Raw genomic sequence first — 12340 nt, 5'->3', positions numbered from 1 at the left:
CAATGACCGCCTTGACAGGGAACACAACAGACAGTCCCTGACAAAGCAGGAGAAGAGTGTGGAGCAGAACTCAAATTCACATAAAAGACCAGACTTAATGGTCTGACTGAGACTGGAGGAGCCCCCAAAGCCATGGCCCCTGGACGCTCTGTAGACCCAGAACTAAAACCATTCCCAAATCCAAAGATTAGACTTCAGACAAAGATTAGACTGGACTATAAGACAGAAAATAATACACATGAAGAGTGTGCTTCTTCGTTTAGGCAGATACATGAGACCAAAAGGGTGGCTTCTGTCTGGAGGCAACATGAGAAGGTAGGAAGGGACAGGAGCTGGTTAGATGGATGCAGGAAACCCGGGGTTGGAAAGGGGGAGTGTGCTGTCACATTATTGGGATTGCAACTAGTGTCACATAACAATATATGTGCAAATTTTTGTATGAGAAATTAACTTGAGCTGTAAACTTTCACCTAAAGTACAATAAAAAAAAATTATTCCTCACAACCCAAACCCGGTACCATCGAGTCAATTCTGACTTAGAGCAACCAGTCCTAAATTTAGAGAAAAGGAGAAATAAAGTAAGGGGAAAAAAATGTGCATATCTTCCTAAAACAAGGCTTAGGACTAATTTAAAACAAAATGCTCACTTAGGATGCAATTGTGCTCTTCAAGAGCTCTTGGTACGCTCAAAAAATAATTAACACAAGCAATCGATTCAAATTTATCAATTTTTCAAGTTAAATAATATTGTAATATGGTAACAAATAGAAAAGAGACCAGCAGCTATCCCAAGATCAGGAGTCACAAACGTAAATGCCTACAAAAGCCAGGCAGGAAACATAAATGAGTGAACTAAACCACATGCATTGTCTAAAGAAGAGAGACACAATCAGCTCTAGCTGATTACCGCCAAGTGGGAAGGCAGATCCTGTTCTGCCATATTTTCCAATGTTCAATAAAACCTGGATTTTTATGTAAAATCTGACTTTTAAATGTTGAAAAATAAAAATACCATGAAAACAAATAATCCCCAAACACTGCAGGCTGGCCCTGAAGATATGTTTGATCTGTAATTTAGATAAACAGATCAATAAGATGAGAATAAAATCTAATAATTTGGTGATTACTGATGACAATAGTCAAGAGAAACTTTGACAATAGCCAAAAAGTGGAAATAACTGAAATGCCCATTAAAAAATGAATGGATAAACAAAATGTGGTACATACATACAATGGAATACTACTCAGGCAGTAGGAGAAATGAAGTCTTAATACATACAACGATGTAGGTGTAGCTGGAAGATATTATGCTGAGTGAAATAAGTCAATCATAAAATGACAAATATTGTATAACCTCACTTATATAAAAAGACAAGAAATGGCAAAAGTATAGAGAACAAAGTTTATTAGTAGTTACCATGGGTGGGAAGGAGGGGGAAAGGGGGAGCTAATGGTAATGGAAATATCATATTGATTAAAGATAAGGTTGTACAGCTGATTATTGTAACTGCTGTCAATAAGCTGTATACCTGTAAAAGCTAAATTGGCCAAAGTTGTGTCAGATATATTTACAACAATGATAAAAAAAAAAAAAAAAGGATAGCTGCTGAGGCTGCTTATATACAACACAGACCTCATGGGATTTGTTTCCTTGGTTTGGACGTTTAGGGTCATGGTTTCAGGGAACATCCCACTTAACTGTTTGTTTAGTGCTTCTGTTCTACCTCCTAGCTCATTACAATGCGCCTGGAGTTTTAAAAGCTTGCAAGTGGTCATCCAAGGCATAATAATTGGTCTCTATTTGCCAAAAAAAAAAAAAAAAAATTTTTTTTTTTTTTTATTTGCCTGGAGCAAGAGAGGAAGAAGGGGATTCAAGGCTAGAAGGAGGATATGAAATGTGTGGCTAATTGCCTCCATGAACAACTGCCTCTTTTGCCATGAGACCAGAAGAACTGGTTGGTGCCCAGTTACCATTATTAACCGTTTTGATCAAAGATCCTATAGAAGGCCCTGATCAAAAGAGGGGAAATGAAGAACAGAATTTCAAATTCTCACGGACTCCAGACTTCTGGAAGCTATAAAGGTGGATGAATCACTGAAGCTATTCCCCTGAGATTATCTTTAAACCTTAAACCAAAAATATCCCCTTAAGTCTTTTTAAAACGGAACAATAATTTAGCTTAACTTGTAAAAAATGTCTGCCTTGAGCATTATGCTCATTTAAGAACTATCCATACCAGATCAAACTGACAACAGCAACTTGAAATACTAGACAGGAACCCTAGGGGGCAATGAGTGTATGTTAATGGGGGAGGAACAAGTTAGAAAAATAAGGTGAGAATGGTTGCATAACTCGAAGAACGTAATCAATGTCACTAAATGGTACATGTAGAAACTGTTGAATTGGTGTATATTTTGCTGTGTATATTCTTAACAAAAACAATAAAATATATAAATTTTAAAAAAGACATAATAAAGGCAGCGGAGCATTATTTTGGCCAAGTGATAAACTCTGGGCAAAGCTCATAAATGTATTTATCTTTCTATATTAAAATCAGAATTCAGAAGAGAGAGAGTTGCCACAGGAATGCATGTTAACCTGTTTATCTGAATTGAAAAATAAAGTCAGATTTCTCTGTCAGAAATTAAGTCTGATTTAATTGACAGTAAGGACCCACCAGTCACTTAGGTTATATGGAGGACACTTCCAAAGCTGAAAAACCTAAATTTGTAGCCCCAAGGATTTGATAAAATGTAAATAAAACACGATAACATTCACTGTTTTATAGTCAAAGGAAATTCAAACTATAAAAAATGTATACACATATTTTTTATTATGAAAAACCATGTAAGCGTGATCAACAAAAGACTCTCAAGATAAAAATAATTATATTATAATAAAATTATACAGAGGTGTGGAATAAACATGAGTTCGAGAAGAAAAAGGACCTACATAAAATTTACTACTGTTGAAGAGCGTTTGTTCATGTATTTTTCAATTGATAGAGTTGGGTATGAAATCATTAGATGTCATCAAATACATCTGAACACAGGGTATACTAGTTTTGTTTTTAAGTGTATATATTTATAGTATGTCAAAAAATATATTCTTTGCAATTATTTAACCTTATGATGTCAACTTAAAAATGTGTCAAGGGGTATGTGATAGGTAATTTTGTGTGTCAACTTGGCTAGGCTATGGTGCCCAGTTGCTTGGTCAAACACTAGTCTAGATGTTGATGTGAAAGTATTTTGTAGATGTGATTAACATTTACAATCAATTAACTTCAAGTAAAGGTTATCCTCAATAATGTGGGTGGGCTTCAACCAATCAGTAAAAGGCCTTAATAGCAAAAACAGGTTTCCTGGAGAAAAAGGAATTCTACTGCAAGTCTGTAACACAGAAATCCAGCCAACGTTTCCAGCCTGCTCTACAGATTTCAGACTCAAGACAGCAACATCAACTTTTGCCTGCATTTCTAGCCTGCCAGCCTGCCCTACAAATTTCAGACTTAACAGTCCCCACACCTGAGTGAGCTAATTACTCAAAAAATAGATAGACAGACAGACAGATATAGGTTATACATATTATATATACATAAAACATATATAAATGTGTATATACATGTAAAAACATATAGGAGATATAGGAGTCCCTGGATGGCAGAAATGGTTAAGCACTCAACTACTTGCTGAAAGACTGGCAGTTCAAACCCACCCAGGAGCACCTCAGAAGACAGTCCCGGTGATCTGCTTCTAAAAGGTGACAGCCTTGAAAAACCCTATGGAGCAATTAATTCTACTCTGCACACATGGAGTCGCTATGAGTTGGAATCAACTCAATGGCAAACAACAACAAACATATACAGTAAAACCTGTGAAAGCCAGAACCTGTGTAAGGCAGAAACCTGTCAGAGAAGGAAAATTCAAGTAATCTCCACTAAAATGAGCAATAGAAAAATGGTAAGACTGCACCCTGCCAAAGGCAGAAAACTTGGAAAACTCAGAAAAACAAGACAGTCCCGTCAGGTTCTGGCTCTCACAGGTTTCACCATATATATAATACGTATTTCCTATTGATTTTGTTTTTCTGGAGAACCCTGACTAATAACAGGATACACAGTTTTTCAAAATTCTTTTAGGAAGTATGCAAACAAAAATATTTTAAGATCACAGCTTTAGTGGATAGCCATGGTTGCTATTTGAAAAGCCTACCAATATTTGTAATTCTACCTATTAGTGAGAGGTAAAGACTTAATTTCAGAATTACCTCAGTCCTTAAAGTAACATATAGTACTGATTTTCCACTGATGTTAAACATCTAAATTTTTACCATTAGTATAAACATTAAAAATACAAACATAAAGCGATTCTTTTTTCTCCTCTATTTGCAATTAAACCATTTTATGAGGCCATACCAAAGATCCTTGGGTTTCCTGGTACCATCCACCCTTAACATACTTAATCAAGAAAAATATACCACAATGAACTCACTTCAATGCTGAGAAACTGGCTATTTTTCAGACCATTACTGTTGGTGATTTTCTTCTGCCTATCAATGGTCTGGAAACCCTGGTGGCGTAGTGGTTAAGTGCTACGGCTGCTAACTAAAGGATCAGCAGTTCGAATCCACCAGGCGCTCCTTGGAAACTCTGTGGGGCAGTTCTACCCTGTCCTATAGGGTCGCTATGAGTCGGAATCGACTTGACGGCACTGGGTTTGGTTTGGTTTTTTTTTTTATCAATGATCTACGGAGCTTGTATGTGGTGGGTAGAAGCTGCAATAGTGTAGTGGGAAGGAGCCAGATTTGAATTTGAAACCTAGCTTTATCACTTATTGGCTGTATGACTTAGGGCACTTGATCCCTCTGTGCCTCAGTTCCCTTATCTGTAAAATGGCACTGATAATAGTACCTATGTCGTAAAGTGATTGGGAAGGTTAAATGAGTACATTTATATATATTGTTTAGAACAGTGCCTGGAGCATAATAAGTGCTATACAAGTGTTACAAATTAGTGAAATTGCTTAAGATATGTTTCATACCTCATTTGTTCATACTTCCATCAAAGAATAACTATTATTTACAATATGCCAGACAATGTGCTAGATGATAGGCATACAAAGACAAGGAGAATATAGCCCTTGCCCTGCAAAGTTTCACATTCTGCTAGGCAGGACAAACATGAAAGCAATGTGATAACATTAACAAATAAATGTTTGTGGTTGAATAAATTAAAATTATTTCATTGAGGTTTCAACTAAGTCGTGTACAAATGCAGAGGAGAAAATAGTTAACTCTGTGTCAAGAGTCTACAGAATATGACTTTTAATTTGGATCTTGAAGGATTAAAATGTAGCTCACAAGATATATAAGGACTGGGAAGCAATGTAAAGAAAAGTTGTGATAAAAGTCTCTGTCTCTAAGCCATACATTAATGAGTCTCAATACTTTCTTCTATAGAGTACAGCTTCAGAGAGGACTAAATATAGGTACCGTCTATGATCTTCTACCACTTTACATGTATCTCTAATTTATGACTAAAGTAAAAATATAACCCATTTTTCTCTTCATTCTCCAATCTTTACATATTTTCCTACTCTTTTCTGTTATGTATAATTGCAAGTGTTAACTTCCCAAACCAAAACAGGGTACGTTATTACTCTAATAAGCAGCTGCTGTATTTGATCTGAAAGATTTTTTTAAGTAAAAGAAGCAATTTAATATTTTTTTATAAAATACTTTTAAATTCTTTATAACATAGAAAAGTAGTTTGTCAACCTATTTTCCAACCACAATTAGTTTCAATTTAACCTGTGTTTCTTATCAATGATGAAAACAACCCCAAGCCAAATAATCTAGATATTACAAAATAACTCTAAAGAATCTTTAAAATAATTGTCATGATAATTGTCTACCACATGAACAGATATTATACACACCTGTGTCTGAAGGGCGTAAGAAGTCAGTGTCACAGGTGAAAAAGGTCTGATGGTCCTGAGCTGACAAATTCATGTCATAGTATGTAAGTGGCTCTTTACCAGTCACCCAAGTGTATCTTTATTTTAAAAAAAAAGAAAGAAAATATTTAAATTGAACATGAAAGCTACAACAGATGCTATTTAAAATAAAAGAATATACTACTACATATTCCATTTGAGCATATTTTGAAAGCTTATTATAATCAATAATAAAACAGAAGAGATGATCTACACAAATTGTTCAGAGTATGATAATGAAGCATCAAAAACCAGTGAAGAATATTCAATAAACGGTGGTGCAAATATTGGTTTGAAGGGAAAAAAACAATTTGAGTTAGATATATTACATATATTCTTATTAAACATTCTTAAATGAATTCTTATTGAATATACTTAAATAAATTCTTATTAAATATACTTAAATATATTTAAATTCTCAATGAATTAGAATCAAGTGTTAAAATTATAAAGAAACTACAAGACAGGGGACATCTAGCTCAACTGGCATAACATAGTTGATAAAGTGTTCTACATCCTACTTTGGTGAGTAGCGTCTGGGGTCTTAAAAGCTTGTGAGCGTCCATATAAGATACTCCACTGGTCCCACCCCACCTGGAACAAGGGAGAAAGAAGAAAACCGAAGACACAAGGGAAAGATTAGTCCTAAGGACTGATGGATCACGACGGCCACAGACTCCACCAGATTGAGTCCAGCACAACTAGATGGTGCCTGGCTACCACCATCAACTGCTCAGACATGAATCGTAATACTGGGCCCTGGACAGAGCTGGAGATAAATGTAGAACAAAATTCTAACTCAAAGAAAAAGACCAGATTTAATGGTCTGACAGAGACTGGAGAAACCCCAAGAGTATGGTCCCCAGATATCCTTTTAACTCCGTACTGAAGCCACTCCTGAGGTTCACCCTTCAGCCCAAGATTAGACAGGCCCATAAAACAAAACAAGAACTAAACAGACACACCAACCTACAGGCACAGACAAGAAGGCAGAAAGGGACAGGGAAGCTAGTAATGGGGAACTCATGGTCAAAGAGAGGAGAGTGTTGACACGTCATGGGGTTGGCAACCAATGTCACAAAACGGTATGTGCATTGTTTAATGAGCACTAATTTGCTCTGTAAATCCTCATCTAAAGCACAATTAAAAAAAAAAAATTCCAGAAGTGGAATTACTGAGTTAAAGGATAAAATTTACACAGTTTTGATGATAATGAAGACATGTACAGCCACAATACAAAAAAGTGCCAAAGCTGTTGATTCAAGGTACTCAGGCCTCACACACTGGTGTGAGAGAATAAATTGGTACCATCTTTCTCCAGGGAAATTTGTTAATACGTACTAAAAATCTTTGATCTAGCAATTCCACTTTTGGGAATTAATCTGAAGGAAGTAATTGGACAGATACACAAGGATGTATGTGCTGAGAGGTTCAAAGAAGCATGTTTATATAGTTGGAAATAGACATAATTTAAATATCTAGCGATAAGGGATTGTTAAGTAAAAAGTAATACAACCACATGGTCAAATAACACACAGTCATTAAAAACGATGAGGAGGGTGCTCGCTTCGGCAGCACATATACTAAAATTGGAACGATACTAGAGAAGATTAGCATGGCCCCTGCCCAAAGATGACATGTAAATACGTGAGGCGTTCCATTTTTTTTTTTCTGACATTGTGTGTGTGAACAGTTTATAAAGGACACTCTCTGATAGGTTTTCAGAAGCCATTTTTCCACAGATGGAAAGGAATAACCTAGCTTAAAGAATGCATCTGAATCATCCGTGAGTACTGTGCTCCTTGAAAAATCATCTATGTGAGGTCAACATTTACTCAAAAGAAAAGATGAGAAGGCAAGGGGACAGGGAAACTAGATTACTGGAAATGAAACAACCAGAATGGAAATAATGAGAAAGCTGACACTGTGGAAAACCTAACCAATGTCACTGAACAAACTGTGCATTAATTGTTAAGCAGGAAACTAATCTATGTGCAAACTTTCACTGAAAACGCAATACAATATTTCAATAGTAAAAAAAATGAGGAGGATCAATATTGATTGAGAAGAAAAAATATGCATGAAATAGTGCCTGGTGTAAAAAACATATAGAGTACTAATCCCTTAAATGATTTTATTGTGTATATATGCATAAAATGAAAGGCCAGAAGGAAATACACTCACACGTTAGTAGTCCTTATCACTAGAGGATAGGATTATGGCTGTTTTCTCTTTTTCTTATTTTTCACATTGGATAATTATCACTTTTAAAATTGAGGGAATAAGTCATTAAAAAAAAGAAAGAAAACACAGGTGGCCTTTCAAAACATAAAAGTGAAGACAGATTATTTCCACATTTTACTAAATTAAAATTTTATATTTTTGTTTCCCCCAAACCCACAATAAATCAATAGCAGGTTAACAAACTGGGTATTAGACACATTTTTTAATGTCCAATTTCGTTAGTAATTAAAAACAGCAAATTAAAACAACTAAATTTTACTTTTCACCTCTCAAGTTGTTGTTGTTGTTAGGTGCTGTTGAGTCAGTTTCGACTCACAGTGACCTTACGTACAATAAAACAAAATGCTGCCTGGTCCTGCGCCATCCTCACAATCATCGTCATGCTTGAGCCCATCATTGCACCAACTGTGTCAATCCATCTTGCTGAGGGTCTTCCTCTCTTTCGTTCACCCTCCACTTTACCAAGCATGATGTCCTTCTTCTGGGACTGGTCTCTTCTGATAGTAAGTCCAAAGTATGTGAGATGAAGACTCACCATCCTAGCTTCTAAGGGGCATTCTGGCTGTACTTTTTCCAAGATAGATTTCTTCATTCTTCTGGTAGTCCATGGTACATTCAATATTCTTCACCAAGACCATAATCCAAAGGCATCAATTCTTCTTCCTTATTCATTGTCCAGCTTTCACATGCATATGAGGCAATTGAAAAATACCACGACTTGTCCTGAAGGTTGCATCTTTGCTTTTTAACACTTTAAAGAGGTCTTTTGAAGCAGATTTGGCCAGTGCAATGCGTCTTTTGATTTCTTGACTGCTGCTTCCATGGGTGTTGATTGTGGATCCCAGCAAAATGAAATCCTTGACAACTTCAACCTTTTCTCTACTTGTCATAATGCTGCTTATCCTATCAAATTGGTGAAGACGTATTATCAAGGGTGAGATGGAATATGGACTCACATATACTGCTAGCATAAATATAAATTGCTGAATTCTGTCCAGAAATCAATTAGGTAACAACTCCCAAGGGTCTTAAAAATATTCACACCTAGCTGGAGAATGGGAACATGAGACTTCATTATTCAATTTTCTCTACTTTTGTTTATTTTTGAAAAACTCGGCAATTAAAAAAGGACAGATTAAAGGGAAGAAAAAAAATAATCTGTTAATATTCTTTGACTCAGTAATCCCAGTGCTACAAACTGACCCTAAGGAAACAATGTGGCTAATTATTTACATACAAAATACCCCTCTACTCTAAATGTTAACAGTGAAATAATAATCTTATTGACTCAAATAGGAATGCTGTAGGTAAAGTATGGTACTTCTAGATAATAAAATATATTACAACAATGAAAAATCATGTTTTTGAAAAATACTTAAAACCATGGGTAAATTCACACAATATTATATTAAGAGAAAAAAGTAGGATGTAAAACTCTATATACTTTATGATCTTTGAGTTTTGTTTCTATGTATGTATACAGAAAAGAGACTGGACAAAAATACTAACAAAATATTAATATTACTGCTGTGAAATGTTAACAGCAATTATCACATAGTGGTGGAAACGGTGATTTTTACTTTCTTCTTTATTCATTTTTGTATTTTCCAATTTTTTCACAATGTATATGCATATATTTTATAATTAAAAAGCATTTCTAAAGTACATTGTAACTGTTATTTATTTAAATGGTCAAAGTTCAAGTTTTTTGTTAGTAAAAAGTGCCTTGCTATTTAAAGTTTTGACCTACACCCACTCCTCACTTATCAGCATGGTCAGGTTCCAAAGACCAGGTGGTTATGCGAAAATCAGCATTATGCAAAAATGGACGATGGCCACATCAGATCACAAAATGGAGGATGACTACATCAGTACATAACAGCCAATTTACATCATTACATAACTGCTAATTTACATCATTACATAACTTCCAAGTAACATCATTATATAACTGCCACACCACTGAAAATCAAGGCCCAGCCAAGTTTACACATAACCTTAATCATCACAGCTAGCATTATTACCCTTGACTCGCACCTTGGCATTGGTTAGTACCAGATGTATGTCATATGTGTGCAAAACAGTCAGATAGCAGATTTCTTACTATTGTCGTAAACGGGAAATGTTGTATAATGAGAGTTCATAACTGAGGAGGAGGTGTATTTTGTGAGAAATTATCCAGAAAAAAGAAAACACAAAACCTTGCTCACTTAGCAAAGTTTTTCTATGCATTCTAAAATCATGAAAAATGTTATTTATAAACCATCCACATTTTTCCCCAAAATAATTTAAAGCAGTGAAAACTATAGTGTACAGTATCAACAATTTAAATTAGAAGTAAATAAAAAAGATTCAGAATAGAAAAACAAAGATAGGGACATAAAATGGAGCCTGTAATGAAGCTTACATATGAAATGCATACCAAAGAGTTCCATATACTTGCTAAGGTTTTAAGCTTTCTAGCAACCACTCAATGATTACCAATGTGACTTAGAGACTTTTATATTAAGACAAACTAATTGTTCAAAAAAAATTGTTCTCTAGATAAAAGTGAAGTATTTTAGGTTACAAGCTTCAAAAAATGTTTTCTGAGAGGAGGCAGCGACAAGATGGTGGGGTAATCAGACACTTCCAGTGAACCGTCTTACAACAAACGCCCAAAAAAACAAGTGAAACGATTACACTTATAACAAGCTAGAAGCCCTGAATATCAAAGGCAAAGTTAGAAAATGGACTGAGCAGCAAGGGAAGAGAGAGACGGTAGAGGAGAAACAGAGAGGAGTTATCGGACCTAAATCGCCAGGAACCCTCAGACTGGCAATGAGCTAGTGGTAGCGTTCAGCCGCTGTTTCCTCACAGAGAAACAGCCAGCCACACAGCCTACTCACACCTCCAGAACCAGAGAAGAAGAGCACTATCAGCAAAAGCTAAGTATCTGCATATATTTTACCATGTCCCCAACCCCGAAGCCGGCATCAATGGCTGTCGATTTCCCTGGGCCTAAGATAGGTCCTGCTGGACACCCTGAGTCATTCTGCCAGCCGTGGAGAGGGAATAAATTCACAACTGGGGAAAAGATAATCTGCCAGCTCCACTAACCTAGGAACCTCAGGAGAGAAGTAGCTCCTGTCCAGGCATAAACAGTCCATGGACTTTAAATACCTTTTCCCCTGCACGAACCTGTGTGGGCCTATTTCAGGAGAATAGGCCCTTATTGGCAGACTGCAACTATTTTAGCTGTGCAGTGGAGAGGTGGGTGTTTGATGTTTGACACCACTTTGCCTATTAAACAGGGCCCTCAACTACCCACATCTGGGGCCTAGGGACTGGTGGGTCCACTCAGGTCACCTAGCCACCCACAACAGGGGTCCAAGGATAACCAGTACATCCCAGGTGTTACAACCAAAGCACTGGGTGCCCATGGTCTGTCTACAGAACCCACTCACCTGTGCACTCTAGGGAACAGGGACACTCTTTCCTCACAGACACTTGGGGGGACAGTTGTCACCTCCCTGCCTTGTTCAGAGCATGGCCCCTTACTGCAACCAGATACCTGTACCTACACTGATCACCCCTGCCCCTCCATGACTGTAGGATAGAGCCTGTACCACGCACTTGATGACCAACTACCTGGACATCTGAGCTGAATCCATACATGAAAAGTGAATGGACTGCTAGGCTCATATACCTGGTAACAGTTCTAGCCATCTAGTGACAAGACGTTAGAGCTTCAAAGGCAAAAATAATCAAGCTAGCTCACTCAAGCAGCCTATCTGGACATATCAAAACAAAACAAAGCAAGAAGCTAGGATATAGTAAGCAAACATAAAATAAATTAATACAATAACTTATAGATGGCTAGGAGACAACAGTCAATATCAAATCACATAAAGAAGCAGATCATGATTGCTTCAACAAGCTCTCAAAACAAAAAAATCAAGAGATCTTCTGGATGAAGGTGCCTTCCTGGAACTACCGGATGCAGAATACAAAAGATTAATATACAAAACTCTTCAAGACATCAGGAAGGAGATCAGGCAATATGCAGGACAAGCCAAGGAACACACAGACAAAGCAGTCGAAGAAATTAAAAAGGTTA

At 36.5% G+C, this 12340-nt stretch overlaps 1 protein-coding gene and 1 non-coding gene across 13 annotated transcripts in view; one reads left to right on the top strand and one right to left on the bottom strand.

Annotated features, from left to right (window-relative positions):
- Nucleotides 1–12340, bottom strand: part of ST7L (suppression of tumorigenicity 7 like) — a 185818-nt gene that overhangs the window by 143729 nt on the left and 29749 nt on the right. For all 12 annotated transcript variants that reach the window (XR_010321496.1, XR_010321498.1, XR_010321497.1 and 9 more), the window contains exon 5: nucleotides 5941–6056. Coding sequence is in view for 5 of the 12 variants with exons in the window: in XM_064282410.1 (XP_064138480.1) it covers nucleotides 5941–6056 (116 nt within the window). In the remaining 7 variants the exon portion in view is untranslated. The remainder of the gene's footprint in view (nucleotides 1–5940; nucleotides 6057–12340) is intronic.
- LOC111750532 (U6 spliceosomal RNA) lies at nucleotides 7557–7664 on the top strand. The gene has a single exon (XR_002785639.1). It is a non-coding gene; the product is annotated as a U6 spliceosomal RNA (small nuclear RNA).

This window comes from Loxodonta africana, chromosome 3 (genome assembly GCF_030014295.1).
Source record: "Loxodonta africana isolate mLoxAfr1 chromosome 3, mLoxAfr1.hap2, whole genome shotgun sequence".
Taxonomy (NCBI): domain Eukaryota; kingdom Metazoa; phylum Chordata; class Mammalia; order Proboscidea; family Elephantidae; genus Loxodonta; species Loxodonta africana.
Note: the sequence above shows the minus strand (reverse complement) of the source record. Positions and strands in the feature narration are given on the sequence as shown.